Raw genomic sequence first — 15923 nt, 5'->3', positions numbered from 1 at the left:
ACTAGGTCATGATAGCCTGAGTCACACTCCTCCAAAGGCTTCTGGCAGTATGTTCTGGGTTTCTCTTAACAGATTTCTTTCTGTACTTGATAATTTTATTATACCAGAGATAACACTTCATCACTTTATTTCGCTAATCTGGAACAAACTTGAGTCATACAAAAGTGATTGTGCTTTGTAAGAATTTCTGCTTACATTAATAACGAATGCCACCAAATATGAGTTCCAGTTTTGGCTTAGGTGTTGTAAAGAATTAAGATCATGACATGATTACTGTCTATTGGCTTATTTGGTCATAAAATGATAGACTTGCACAAAAGCGAAGCAGGTTAATGAGATGTTATAATCCAGGGCCGCAGACAAGGCAGACTCTATACGGTAAGTGCTCTACACCATCAAGAGTATTCGGTATCGGCCGGCAGGGTTGGGGAAAGCTTCATGAGGAAATGTAATTATATTGGATCTTGGTTTATCACCTATGTTTTGAACTCAGAAACAAACACATATTAAGGAGAAACTGTGGAAATTTAAACATAAAAGATGTCCATATTATAGCTTCTCCCATAGTGGCACTTGAGACTATGTTAATGATACATGGCTTTTCCAAACACACTATTTGGCTTTTTTTTTTTTTTTCATCTATGATCTGAGATGGATTCATTTTTCTACCTGAACAATATTAAGGTTTACTGCACATAAGTCCACTTATATAGATAGGAATTAGTCTTGCTTTTGGCCCTAGAACCTATAACTAGTTCCACTAATGGTGGGAAAAAAGTAAGTGATCTTATAGCATCTGATATTTTCTCAGGAAACTTAAGGTTTTTCTCTACAAATAGATTTAACATTTAAGTGTATGTAAATGAAAATAATGAACTTCATTTGTTTTGGACAAATATTTCTACATAAGACATTCCAAAATTATATAGTCTCTGATGTAAAGTGAAATTCAGATTTTACATGCTTGTATACATTTATTTTTCCAAAAGGTAATATGGAGCGTTTTGGGGGGGAGACATGAATAATAGGCAGTTTTTAAGGCAGTGAAAATACTCTATGATACTATAATGATGAATACATGTCATACATTTGTCCAAACCCATAGAGTGTACAAAACCAAGAGTGAACCCTAAGTTAACTCTCTACTTCAGGTGATTATGATGTTGATGTGGGCTCACCAAGTGTAACACATATACACTGCTGTGGAGGGGATGTCAGCAGTGGGGAAGGTTATGCATGTGTGGGGGCAGGAGAGAGGTGGGAAATCTCTGTACCTTCCTCTCAATCGTGCTGTGAACCTAAAACTGCTCTAAAAAATAAAGTCTTTAAAAAGCACTAATTTGTAACATTTTATAAAACTGCAGTCATTTTTTATTTAACCCAGTAAGGAGTATTTTTCTTCACATAAGTTTCCCAAGTAATAAACAGCCAGTCAAAAGAAAAGTGAAAATAAATCCCTTCCCAGTAGATCATCTTGGTCTGGTCAAGAAATAATTCAACTTTCTTGGGTAACAAAGATTATAAAATAACTTATAAAATGGTACTTTAAGGACTACTGCTTACTGCTGCAGAGTAAGTTTTTAAGTTTATATAGAACAGATGAATGGGCAAATGTTTCATATCACAGAGCACATTTTTTTTAGGTAACCTGTTCTAAATATTCTCATGGTTGACATTGAGTAAAAATGTAAACTTATCTAGCAGTTAATACATAGGACAATATAGGAGATGGGGTCTTTCATTTAGTAGAAGGTCACCATCATTAATTTTACAACTGATGATTTTATAATAGGTCCTTCTAGTTCCTGATGGTCATTATTGAAGTATAATGCACTGAAGATATGGCCTGTACAAAGGCAGAACAGGGATCTTAATTAGAATTCTGACAAGCCCACTCCAATAAAATGATGAGATTATTTGTAATTGATGTCACAGTCAATTACCATTTAGTTCATCATGAGCACTCTAATAGGTCTGGCCTTGGTACTGGCCCCAGGATGTTGCTGAGTGAGTGGCTGCCCTGCTTATGCTGTTCTAGAGACAGGAGGGCACATTTTCAAGTCAGCATCCTAATGACCTCTTTTGAAGTCTATTAAATTAATGACCCTGTCACACTGTTTTGATCTCTTATAACCTCAGTTTGGGGTTTGTGTAACAAATTAATGTTTGGGAAGCATGTGGCAAAAAAGATAGGTCTTTTAAAATGATGAAACCTTAACATTACCTACTAATAAATATTTAGTGAAAGATATTTTATTGTGCAAGAAATAAAAGTAAAAATACAAATCATAGGGTTTGTGTTTTATAAACAAGACATTTCTCCCTACTACCAAAAGACATGCTTTTTTTTTTTTTTTAAAGATTTTATTTATTTATTCGACAGAGATAGAGACAGCCAGCGAGAGAGGACACAAGCAGGGGGAGTGGGAGAGGAAGAGGCAGGCTCATAGCGGAAGAAGCCTGATGTGGGGTTCGATCCCAGAACGCCGGGATCACGCCCTGAGCCGAAGGCAGACGCTTAACCGCTGTGCCACCCAGGCGCCCCCATGCTTTTTATTTATAGTACCCAAATTTGTTTTTTGTTCTTTTTTTTTTTTTTAAGGGGATGCTTTTTTCTCTAATTCTAGGTGCCAACAGGTCATGTTTGGTTAGAAGGTGATAATCTACAGAATTCTACAGATTCCAGGTATTATGGACCTATTCCATATGGACTTATAAGAGGACGTATCTTTTTCAAGGTATTATTTTCTGCTTAAAATGTAGGTTTTCTAATCTAAGCTGGAAAAATAAACAGTTTCTTTCAAAATGAACTTTGAAATATTCAGGCTGTCAGTGGACTTAACTGTTGCAGCAACTACATTTTATGAACATGCTGGCCTTCATAGCTATAAACATTACCCTTTTCCCCAATGAGACTGGTAATTAAGAGTAATTTTTTGTTTGAGTAATAATGTTCAAACACCCTTAGCTATAAGAAGCTTTTAATTTAAATCTCCAGAATGTAATTCTTTCTCATGCAACTTGTACAACTATATTCATATCTTGGACATAAATACGCATTTTGCAGAAGAGCAGTGTAGTCAAACTACACTGTTAAGTGGGGATATCACAGTTAAGTACATTGACTTACCATGGTTATAGTAAATGTAGGACTCTTAGGAAAGATGATTATTTTCAGTGGCTCCTCATTTTTGTCACGGCAGGAAGAGGAAGAACACATGAATACTTGGGGCTGTTGGGTAATCTGCAGGATTCCTTATACTTATGCAGAGATTATACTTAAATACTTAGGTTTACAGTTAACTTTATTTGAGGGTAGTAAAAGATAACACAGACACACATATTCATACATATATATTCACACACCACACACACATAATTTCTTGTATAACATATCAGTGTTCAAAACTTGAGAGTTTAAATACATAGGCACGTACAAGTTTACTTTCTAAAGTCTTATTTTGGTATTGAGAATTTGTTCTTGACTAGAAATAAGGAGGAAGTGTTTAATTATATGGCACAGAGAAAAGGTATGAATAAAAAAGGGGAATATGATGATGATATAACACTTTCATTAACTGTCTTCAATCACATTTTAATTTTACAGATTTGGCCTCTGAGTGATTTTGGATTTCTACGTGACAGCCCTAATGGCCACAGATTTTCTGACGATTAGCAAGCACTTACTCTTTTGATTTGATTATTTTCTCCAAGTGAATTTATTATTGCCACTGAAACCATGTACTTACTAATAAACCATTTGCTACTTAGTTTTAGTCATTTGTAATTGCTATACGTAAAGAATAAGTGATACATACAGCAGGCTCTATTAGTTCCAAATATATGGATAAAAATGTAACCCAAAATAAGTAATCTAAATTTTATGATAGATATAAAAATATTTTTAGGGAAAAAACCTGGATGACAACCTCTCTTCTGAATTTTTGGTTTTATTGCTATAATGAAAGTAATCTTTTCTTGAATATGCCCCATACTTTTGCTACATTTACACGTCAGAGTAGTAATTAGTCTTTTAAGTCCAAACCAATAATAAATACCATGAGTTCAACCAAATAGAAAGCTGCTAAGTCACATGCTTGGTTCACTCAGTTGAAATTAAGTAATAAAATTCCAGTGATCCCATAAAGGATTCCTCAATTTTTTTAAATGAGTCCTGACTTATACTGTACATAGAGTATCAAATACAGAGAAAAATAAAATCTTTAGAGTCTTTTATAATCAATAATAACATTATAAAAGTCCATTTGATCATACCAGCAATGCAATGGTTCCTTATTCATAAATACAGGAATTGATACTTAGTACTTTAAAATAAAAAGGAAAGTAATGCATCTGTTTCAAATCATTTTTTTTTTTTAAAGTTACCATTACCATTACATTTAAAGTTGAAGATGGCAATGTTCAAGCTTTATTCCCTTTAATGTAGCCACACGAAGAATCTGGAAATACAGTGCCAGGACTAGAGTCAAGTCTTTGATTCCAAAGCTATCCTTTCTACAGTTGCCACTTCATCTTCTTTATTAACTTTGAAATAACTTCATGTGTATCCATTTCCAGCCCTCATGGGAGCACTAGGCTCATATGTTATTCACAAAGATTATAGTTTAATCCTAATGACTTGAGACTTTGAGATACTTGTAACAATAGGCCTCTAACTTTATCAGCTAGAAATGTCATTTTACTTCAGAAACTCAGTAACTACAAAGGAACATGAGGAGACATGCTTAAAGAAAAGGAAAATTCTTATTTTATACCAAGGAGAAAATGGACCAAACAACAAAGGTTTCAGATGGGAATTCAGAAAGTGTAACTTAAAATTCAAGTCCTTTTGTACTGGTGATCTATAAATATAAATTATAAATACATATAAATAACTAAATTAATTTTCTATTAATCTGGGGTGGCCCCTGCTTGACAGTCTTATACTTTCTCTGTAAATAAAAGCTGACAAAAAAAAGAATCCTACTTTTTATCAGCTTTAAACATTTACTTGAATGGGCTCTCTTCAACATGTCTGAATACACAGTTAAAGGATCCCACTTAGTGAACAATTTCATCCAGAATGAAGGAGTTCTATAATCAGTGAACATGTATCACAAGAAATCAGGGTTACGTCTTCTGCTTCATCCTTGGAAACGCTGTATTTTCCACCACATCGGCAACTCAGAGAAAAAGAGTGATCCTCTGTAAAACAAAGAAAAAACACCAAAATAATGCCTCAAATATAAGTAACTATTTCAACAACTTTTTAAAAATGGCAGTTTATCTCATAGAAATTGCAAAACGAAAGAAGTTCAGTAAGTATAAAACATATTTAAATGAGAACTTGAGACGAATTCTTTTGTGGGGCAGTGTTTCTAAAATTTATCTACCAAAAAATCTTGATCTGTAGAGATAAGTAGAGAGTAAAGCTATGAATCAACAGCCCAGAGATCTTGAAGGGAGATCAGATGCTCAAAAGTGACCCAGGACATTTATTTGAAGTCTTTTGTTTTCTTAAGATCCATATAAATTTTACATTCCTCTCAATAATGTATTTGTCAAAAATACTACTGTGAAGCAAAGAAATAGCCTTACATGTTTTACTGTAAAGCAACATGCTTTTGCCTGAAGTATATTCTTTTAGAGAAAACTCTAACTTAACTGTTTTGTTTTTTTAAGATTTTATTTATTTATCTGAGAAAGAGAGAACACGAGCAGGGGCAGAAGGAGAAGCAGAGTCCCCAATGAGCAGGGAGACCGACGAAGGGCTCGATCCTCAGTACCCGAGCCGATAGCAGACACTTAACCAGCTGAGCCTCCCAGGCACCCTGGTAACTGTTTATCAAGTTCAACATTTAGATACTCTGTTCTAGTATCACACTATTTCTGTGAAGTGAGATGCCCAACAGAGGCAATATGGAGCAACATTTAGCTTACTAATTGGTGAAAATTTTATTAAGTCTACCATCTTGTTGGGAAGCTGAAATGCTCACGTCCTTTAACTGAAAGAATCTGATCCACTGGTCATTCCATTTCACTGTCACTGAGAAGTGACTGTAAAAGAAAAATAATTAATGATCACCTTACTGTATGACTGTCATAATTTATTAGAGATACATCCAATACCTTCATTCAGTTCACAAACTTCATTCTTTAACACTCAGATCTCATCATATGCCACTAATAGAAAAAAAGGAAAGAAAAAAAAATTCAACTGCCTTGTATTTGTTCTCTAATCAAATTTGGCCTTGGAAAAATTAACAAATAAGCCAACTTTACAGGTTTCTTTTAGTAAGGAAAACATGGATTCATTCACCCAATCCTCCTTTTTATTTTTCACCACAATGCTTTTTTTGTCCATAAAGAAAAATAATCTTGGAATTTTAAAATGCTAACATCGTCCCTGAGCCAACATATGTATTGTAGTAAAGCATGCTTTCAGAAGTGAATTGTTTCATTATTAAATTGTCTAAAAACGTACATATTCTAACCATTGGTTTTCTTAAGCTAAGTGTCCCTCTTGTTTTTTTACCACCTCAGTGAACACTGAGAAACAATTTGAGGTGACATGTGCTCAGTAAATGATGCAGAGGCCACCGTGGGCTACTGTGGAGTTTTGTCACAGATGATTTCAAATGTTAATGCTCACTAAAAATTCACATCTTGTTACATTTCTTCTTATATTATTCTATCACTTAACAAAGTGGTATCTTCACGAAATCATTTTAAATACACTGAAGACAAAATAACCAAGTTGTAAAACAGACTAACTCTAAGGGGAAAGGTTAACCACTCTCTCAACAGTTCTTCAGGGATGGCTTTTAAGTGTAATAAAATGCATTGTTTCATACTTGGATCAAGAACATGGAGATCTGGCTATGTCTATCATGTAGGGTTTCATCCACTTTTCTCCTGCTCTGGATCTTCACTTTCCAAGGTTATTCTGAAAATGGCCATGAAGGAATCTTCAAACAGTTTTTTATTTGCCTAGTTGATCGCACTTTTTATTGAATTTTCATCTACCAAGACTACTCTTTTCAATTGCAAAACTTACATTACTAGTTTATAAATATCCCTGCAGAAATAATGGCTTCATGCAGCTCTTCGCTGCTCAGTATATTCTCTCACAAGAATAAGGATTATTTCCCATCTTTATAAAAAAAAAACACAAAACCCTTAATTTAAATAAGCATCTAAGGATGTCCTATACTTTTAAGATTAACTCTAGCTTCTAATAACTGATTCATTGGCTGTGGTTAGGATTCTTCTGTACCTTCAGTGTCACCTTTACTTAAGGAAATTCCAAGGATAGTAACATGTTTATAACTTGACAATTTCATGTTGTACATTTCCTTCATTATCTTGTTTTTTTCACTTGTATCAGAAAGCTCAGGGGCGCCTGGGTGGCTCAGTCAGTTGAGTGTCTGCCTTCAGCTCAGGTCATGATCCCAAGGATCCTGCTTCTCCCTCTCCCTCTAACTGCTGCTTCCCTGCTTGTGCTCTGTCAAATAAGTAAAATCCTTTAAAAAAAAAAAAAAAGCAAGCAAGCTCATTGTATTTGTTGACTGAACAGATGCTTGAACCACCGAGCTATATGAATTTAAAATAAAAACTTTTTATTTTTTAAAAGGCTACTGAAGGAAGAAATACAAAAACCAGTTTTGACTATTTTCATAGTATCAGGAATCATTAGGAAACAAAATATGTTCATCAGCTACAGCAAAAAGAACTAATTTGTCAGAAGAGGTTAAACACACACAATACTAGCTGATGAGGTGGCAATAGTGTATTTTGAAAAAATGTATTTAATTGGGCAGTTCTCCTTGATAAATGACATGTTCTAGTCAGTCCCCTTCATGAACTAGAAGCCTTTCACTAAAGCCTGTGTCACTAGTATATTCTACTTTCACAGCAGTAGTTCTCGTTTCCTCTGATGAAACTACTAAAAAACCCTGGGAGCCCCAGTTACACAAAACCTCAAGTTTCTCAATCATTCACTGCAAATAAGAATTTATACTCTAGGATTTCATTTGGCATGTTTAGGAGCAGAGTGGCCCATAGGCAAAAATGTGATTCTCCTCTTAAGTCAATAGCCTATGACCCACCTTCCTTAGAGCACTAAGTTAAAAATTTGCCATAAAAAAAATATTCTAGGGACACCTCGGTGGCTCAGTCGGTTAAGCAGCTGTCTTCGGCTCAGGTCATGTTCCCAGGATCCTGGGATTGAGCCCCATGTCGGACTCCCTGCTCCGCAGAGAGCCTGCTTCTCCCTCTCTCTGCTGCTCCCCCTGATTGTGCATGCTCTCTATCCCTCTGTCAAATAAATAAAATCTTTTTTTAAAAAAAAAGTTCGTTCTTTAAAAAAAAAAAATCCAGTAAACTTGGTTTCAGGAAGGATGGATGGGCAGTTTATTTTCTGCCTATCTACACTCATTACTGAATTTTTATAAACCCCTAGGGAATTTTTACTCCAGGCTGAACAGTAGTTATAGGGTTAAAGTATATAAAAATTCTAAGAAATAGTAAGATTTTCTTCATTGTCCCAGAGAAACATGGATGTGTGATATTCATGAGTTCTATTTAGAAGAAAGAACATTGTAACAATGTCTAACCAGAGCAATTCACAAAACTATCAGAACAGTAGAGAAATGAGGTTTAAGTTGTAAAATTCTGGTAATAGAGGGCAACTGGGTGGCTCAGTTGGTTAAATGTCTGACTCTTGATTTGAGCTCAGGTCATGATCTCAGGGTCATGAGATGAAGCCCTGAGTTGGGCTCATTTCAGAATCTGTCTCTCTCCTTCCACATGCACTCTCTCTCTCTCTCTCAGATAAGATAAAATAAAATAAAAATAAAAATTCTAGTAATAGAAAAGGGAAAAAGATAAGACATCATGGTGGGTAAAAGGGAGTGACAAATTTTTCTTTTCCACCTAACATGAAATCAAAACGGGAGGGTAAAAACCAAGCTCCAAGCAAAAGAGTACAATATTAAAAGCCCTGCCCTGACAGTTTATGATTCCATGTAAAAAAATAAATAAAAATTCTAATACAAATTCATCTCATATGTCAACATAGGAAGGATGGAAAAAAATTATATTCTTTAACTTTTTTTTTTTTTGAAGATTTTATTTATTTATTCGACAGAGATAGAGACAGCCAGCGAGAGAGGAAACACAAGCAGGGGGAGTGGGAGAGGAAGAAGCAGGCTCATACTGGAGGAGCCTGATGTGGGGCTCGATCACATAACAACGGGATCACGCCCTGAGCCGAAGGCAGACGCTTAACCGCTGTGCCACCCAGGCGCCCCTATATTCTTTAACTTTATTTCCCCTATTACACAGATGGAAAGTAAACCAAAACCCAAGTAATTTAACAAAGAAAACCTCATGAAACCTTCTATACCTAACATCTAATTAGACTAGAAAAATAACTGGAAATGAGTCATATAGGGGGACATGAATAACTGAAGTTTAGAATGAAAAATATTCCTAAAACCACCCACATACGTATGTATAGAAAGCCAAGCTATTACTATTTTTTAAGATTTCCAAATATCCTATTAGAGTTTTTCTTCTTAGAGAAAATCCCTAATATTTTTCTTTACTATAGTCAAGAGAAAAAAAACCAACCTTCGTTCCAACACATTTCTTCAAGATATACTTGAGCATCTACCGGTCCCATATTTCTTAGATCATCTTCTGTAAAAAATAAAATACGACATTTATTTGACACTTTAATCATAACCATGAAGAACGCTGAAAAGGCAACTGTAGCTTGGTGAATACAGTTGTAATTTACTTACCATTTAAAAACTTAGTTTACCATTTTGACAGCAGTTTTAAGGCTGACTTGTAGTCCACTTCTTATGAACTACAAAAGTCAAGATCTATCCCATTTTCCACAAATATGCAACATGCAAAAACCATGGAGTTGATTTTGGTGATTCCTTGTGATTAACTAGGAACCCCTATTTTTGTGAGAGATAGGGAATTTTTTTTTTTGTCAGACAAACTATACCTATAACTGAGGAAGACAGAGTGGAGTTGGGTAAAAATAACTGTATTTGAACCTACTTGTAATATTTTACTAACTTTCTAACCTTAGAAATATACCTTAGATATACTGAGCTCTCTCTTCTCTACTTCAGAAGGGTTGTTAATGGACGAAATTGTGTCCCCTCAAAATTCATACGTTGAAGTATTTAGAGATAAGCCTTTTAGGAGGTAATAAAGGTAAAAGAATACCAAAAAAGTGGGGTCTTAATCTGATAGAATTGGTGGCCTTAAAAGGAGAGGAAGAGAGAGGGTCTCTCTCTCTATGCACAGGCACTGAGGAAAAGTATCAAATAAAGACACAGCAAGAAAGAGGCCATTTACAGCCAGTAAGAGAGCCCTCACCAGGAACCATATGGACTGGCACCTTGATCTTGGAATTTCAGCCTCCAGAACTATGAGAAATAAGTTTCTGTTGTTTAAGCCACCCAGTCTAAGGAATTTGCTTATGGCAGTCAGAGCAGACTAATACCAGCGTGGTGTTCTAATCAAATGAGATCAGTCTAAAAGTGCTTTAAAGAATAAAGCTCTAACCAAATGCAAGGGGCTATCAGTCATCTGATTTTTAATTGCTTGCAAGAGAGGAAGAGGTAACTTAAAGACTTACTTTAAAAGGTCTCAATAACCATACTATTAATACAACTGTATTATTTTGATATTATATTGCTATTTCCTAGGCCAAAGTTTTCTCTATGGGTGGAAGGTTCAAAGAAGCCTGGAATTCTACCTAAATTTAGTAAGCATATAGTTTAGGTGGTAGAGGCATGTACTCTTGCTTAAAACAAGTATACTTCGGGACAAAGAAAGCAACTACAGATAAGCGCTTGTCTTTGTTTTTAAAGGCATGTTATACTTCATGTATGCTTGTATTGTTCTTCTAGAAGTCGATGCTTAAAAGAAACTACTAAAATCCACCCCTCACCCCAATGAATTTTTCTTTAGCTGTCTCACTAGTCTCTTGTTCACTTGCTTAGAATGCTTTCCTTTGTTCCGTTGTGTGAATGCCTACAATTTAATTATATTTAATAACTGCCTGTTCAAAATTTATTGGTGAGTTACACAATTTTAAAATAGATGAAAAAATTATACAATATTTTGAACTCACTGGGGTTTTCTATTAAGTATGTCAAATATTATATCACTTCATATTTACTGGGTACCAACAGTCTATTAAACTGACCCTAAAATCCAAAGATTAAAGACTCTGCCCAGTGGTTGGGGGTAGTCGCTCCATCTCTGTGTGCCCACCGAATAGCTTATGAGGACTGTATCACTAGGTGAAGTAATCTCTGAACAAAACAATTTCCACATTCTATATAAAGCACACTTAGTTATAGGTTATTCAGTATTTTAGTTTTTAAAAAATTCTCCCTAAAAGTCCCCTGGAGAGAAAAAAATCTTAATCATATGTTTCAATTTCTTAGAATGACTAAGGTAAATTTGTTTGGATGGGGAAATGAGACACTTTTAGATTTAGGAATGGGGGTAATTGGCACTCAACAGACTGTAGTTAGAGGAAAAACAGATGTAAATAATTTACGATCAAGCTGGCTATATTCCAGGGTATCTGATTGATATCTTCAGTAATTCTGAAATCAGTTAAAGCAAATCAGACAAGGCAGACGTAATGACAAGATGAATAAGCCTTAATCTAACTTGTCTTGGACACCTGCAATACAGCAAGTACACAAAAAGACAACCCAGTCTTATATGCCCATTATGCTATTTTTATTTGAAAATAATAAATGAGAAATAACTGGCAAAGATAACTGCCAAGGACGTCAGCATCTTGCCATGCTTCTCCACGAGGGAGCCACTGTTATGCTCATCTTGTTGCTGTTTCACATGGACCACCTCCCTATTATTCTACTTCTTCAAAAAAGGGGGCCTTTAGATTTTTTTTAGTTTTTTCTTTATATACAGTAACTTTAGAGTAGCGACCTATTTCTTAGTTGACAGGTCAACTTACGTGATATATCATAATAAGAGGGAAAACAGAATACAAAACTGGTTAGTACTCTGCCCAAGATCAGAGTTAAAAGAAGTATATTAAAAAATATTCTCATGTTCTGTGGCTATCTAAACATCTATCTGTTTGATCTGATTATTCAATACTATGTGGACGCAGTCCAAGTTTCTGTGGGGTTTCTGGTTCTAAAAGTCCTATCTGACACAAGAGAGACCATACTATATGATTTCCTGTTATATAAAATATAACAGGCAAAAGTACCCTGAGTTGTTGCGTGACGCTGTGGTGTTGGGCGTGGGGGAAAGTGGTGACTGCAAGGAGTCACAGGGGACCTTTTGGGTGCTGGTTAGATGGATGTTTATTGTGAAAATCAATCAAACTGGACACTTAGGATTGGTGCACTTCTGTGCATGTATGATACATTTCAACAAAAAGTTTTAAAGGCAGTGTGCTGAGACTCCAAGAGCTACACTTTTTAATAGAAATAAGGAAACAAAAGTTAGGCAAAAGAAGTTAAAAGCCTAAGAAAGTGTGTATTCCTTGAAAAGACGGCAATCTAACAACTTCTGAAAAAGGCTGGGGGTGATTAACTCAGGGAAAATTGGATCCCTGGAGAAATGTATAATGAGCAGAGGGGGTACATACAAGTAAAAGGTGAATCTAAATGTAGGGGTTGGGGAGGTGACCACGATCCTTTGTTGAGAGGCAGGTGTCCAGGGAATGGGGCAACAGCAACTTCCCCTAACTACGATTACAAGGAAGGAACACAAACAAATCAATGTTTTTTTTTTTTCTTTTTAAACAATGATCTCTGCTTGTCCACCATTGTAGTTATAATTAGAAAACTTAATTCCTCCCTAGCCTGTAAAGTAACTCACAGGAACCCTGTAATTAGCTTTGATAATTGCCTACTAATCAGGCATGGCATCTGCAAAATAGGTAAGTTCCTTTTCTTTTGAGTATTACATATTATAAATATTTTTGCTCATTACAATGAAATATTTCAATAGGTATCTGAAAATGTAAAATTCTATCTCAGTTTTCCTGTTAACATGACACTACCAAAAATGTTGAGAAAACATAAACTGACTTAGACAGCAATTTAATTAAAGGAATAGGTACAAGATTTAAATCTGGAATCTTAGCTTCAGAATGGTAATAACCTAAAAACAAACAAACCCAGCCATTTGGAAAGAAAACGCAATGCATGGCATTTGGGTACTCTTATCTTAAGTCCAATTACACTACATGATTCCTAATTCTTTTGAAGTAAATGGGCTCAGCTTTTCCTAAGGTATGTAGGTCTGTTCACACCGTGCACTGTACCCAAAGCTTAGCCAAATATGGAGACAAGAAAGAGATCCAAATTTACTTACATATAGAAAGAAATGCATTATAAAAAGAGATTCCTGTGAAATATAACGATAAAATCAAATAATTTATGTGATCACTTGGAAAAGAATCTTTCAACCTTCAGAAGTACAGGCCCTTCTGACCTTGTGTTCTATTGGATTTGTCTGACAACAAGAGGTGAAAGAATTCTGTGGCTCCTTTGTCTCAACGGTGGGATCTAAGAAAACACTGGCAGGACTCATCAGAGAGGTTTATGAGCCTGCAATTCAAAGAGATTAAAAGGAAAATCTAGGGAGATTCTTTCACACCGAAGAATAACATTAAATAACTATTAGCAGCTTGGTTCAGTAAAGCTTACTAGAGCTCTCGCTGGGTCATTCACAACTTTCTAAAAGAGGAAAGGTTTTTTTCAGCTCCATTTGGGAATCAATAAATATTTCTTACTTCTTACAAGACAATGGAATTCCAGCCTTTAAAGCTTCTTCCTAATGATAGTAAAATTTCTAAAACAACTTTTTGCTGCCTAAATAATTATACTTCCTAATCCCAGGAAACCTTTTCTAACTGTAGCTACAATTCAAATAAATAAGTAAAAATAAATAACAGCAACAAGAAGCTACGGTGGAGAGGAATTTAACTTTATTCATTATGGCTGAGATATCAAAAGTCTCATTCAACCCAATATTGGCCAAAAGATCCAGTCCATGTGCAGTTCAGTCCCTACTATTCATGTGTAGCAATGTCGTAACTTACTCGAGCGATCAAATCCCCAGGGTGCTCTCATTTAGCAAGTAGTCTATTGTATTTATTTTTATGCCTTTTAAAATAAAGTTTGTTTCACCCTTACAGAAGTCATCTGTGTGTAAAAAGCAAACAGCAGTGTTTCTGTTTAGGTCTAACTTAGTACCTTGCTGTTTTAAAACCAAGTAATTTAATTTTACACAATCACCTCATTCTTAAAAATCATTTCACTATACATAATTAAATTTTTCATATAGGAACTAACTTGAAGGAAATCAGTTTCCTTGTCCTTTAACACTCTGTTCTTGGAACCGTCTCTACCTTGGTAAAAGATTCAGAATCAGGCAACATTTAACATGAAACCTGCTCATTAAATCAGAAAGCTCTATAATCCTTTCCCAGGTGAAATTAAAGAGTCACGATTGCAAGGCTTTCCATATCAAAGAAAAATTACAAACTTGGAGTTTAATTATGGACTTGGAAGAACTGTGCGGCTTTTATAAACTGAGCATACACGCGGTGCTTTCATAAAAGATACCAAATGAAACCCGGAAACTGAATTTCATGTTTCACTACACAACAGGTAGAACAGCAGCAGAGGTAGGCCTGGCCTCTAGTTCTGACCCTCAAACGTAACTCACTCCTGCCCATCTGGAACTAGAAAGAGTCAGTTGTACACACCTATTCAAAACTTGACAGCACAGCACAATATGACTAAAAGTCAGAGAATGGCTTGAATTCCCCTTCTAGGGATGACTAGCCATGTAACCTTAGTCAAATTACTTAACCCTTCTGAATCTCAGATTCTTTCTCTGGAAAGCTGATATTAATATCTTCCTTTAGAGGCTATTAAACAATGATTGAATGACAATTACCACAGATAGAGTGCTCAATAAACAGCAGCTATTTTAACTGTTCCTATCTCATAATATTTGTGTTGACCTGTTCATACAGACCATAAGAAAATGACTAAACACCAATCCATTATAAGAGGGGAAAGCCTCAAGTACCACAGTGTAGGGGGGCAGCAACTCTTGACCTTGTCTGGATTTGTGACAGTGTTAAGAAGTTTGATGTACACTTTGCTATCGTCAGTCCCATTAAAATCGACCTGTTATTATCAAAGCCATAATCCATCTGAAGTATCAAACAAAACTGAAAGATAGGAACCACAGAGAAAAAATTCAAAATAATTAATTTGTAGATTAGATTTGGAGATTAGAAAGGATGGTAGATTAGAGTGTCGGGGAGGCTTTCTTTGAGAGTTGGGGGTGATAGGAGGATTTGAGTTCAAACTTGAACAAAAAATAAACTGTTTCGAATCAGAATGGGAGGGTGTTCTGAGTAGTGACAAACAGCATAGGTATATGTGTTTGGGGGCCCCTAGATGGACCAGGGGAGAAGATTCACATCAGGTTTGTGATTGGTGATAAGGCTCGAAAAAGTAATTAGGAACAAACTTCAAAGCTTCTGTCCCATTTAAATTCTACATGAATGGGTAAATGTTGTGTTGGGGAGTGGGTGGTTATAAAAGTTCCTAAACAGAGGAGTGAGAATAAAGAAAGCTAGACCAATCAAAATGTAAACGGACTATAGGAGAAGGCCAATTAGCAGCTATGGGTACGTGTTATACCCTGGATACGGCCTACCGTGATAGCTGTGAGAATAAAAAGATCACACAGAAAAAAAAAAATTAAAGAAATGTTAACACTCATTTCTAATTCATTGGTTTTACACTAAGCAAAGTAGAAGTAATCAGAATGTAATATGAAACGAAGGTTTCAAGTCTGAGGGGAAAAAAACA

The 15923-nt window shown here is 35.4% G+C and overlaps 2 protein-coding genes across 15 annotated transcripts in view; one reads left to right on the top strand and one right to left on the bottom strand.

Moving 5' to 3' along the window:
* Window positions 1-3770, top strand: part of IMMP1L (inner mitochondrial membrane peptidase subunit 1) — an 85676-nt gene extending 81906 nt beyond the window's left edge. For 12 of the 13 annotated variants that reach the window (XM_002917477.4, XM_011222729.3, XM_034645826.1 and 9 more), the window contains 2 exons: window positions 2628-2738; window positions 3608-3770. In XM_002917477.4, the coding sequence (XP_002917523.1) occupies window positions 2628-2738; window positions 3608-3676 (180 nt within the window). In that variant the 3' untranslated portion in view covers window positions 3677-3770. The remainder of the gene's footprint in view (window positions 1-2627; window positions 2739-3607) is intronic. The other variant, XM_034645828.1, reaches the window with a different exon arrangement.
* Window positions 3288-15923, bottom strand: part of DNAJC24 (DnaJ heat shock protein family (Hsp40) member C24) — a 65908-nt gene continuing 53272 nt past the window's right edge. For both annotated transcript variants that reach the window (XM_034645829.1, XM_034645830.1), the window contains exons 4-5: window positions 9634-9702; window positions 3288-5205 (exon numbers count right to left, since the gene is read on the bottom strand). In XM_034645829.1, coding sequence (XP_034501720.1) covers window positions 5075-5205; window positions 9634-9702 — 200 coding nt within the window. In that variant the 3' untranslated portion in view covers window positions 3288-5074. The remainder of the gene's footprint in view (window positions 5206-9633; window positions 9703-15923) is intronic.

The sequence above is a fragment of the Ailuropoda melanoleuca genome, chromosome 16 (assembly GCF_002007445.2).
Source record: "Ailuropoda melanoleuca isolate Jingjing chromosome 16, ASM200744v2, whole genome shotgun sequence".
Taxonomy (NCBI): domain Eukaryota; kingdom Metazoa; phylum Chordata; class Mammalia; order Carnivora; family Ursidae; genus Ailuropoda; species Ailuropoda melanoleuca.
Note: the sequence above shows the minus strand (reverse complement) of the source record. Positions and strands in the feature narration are given on the sequence as shown.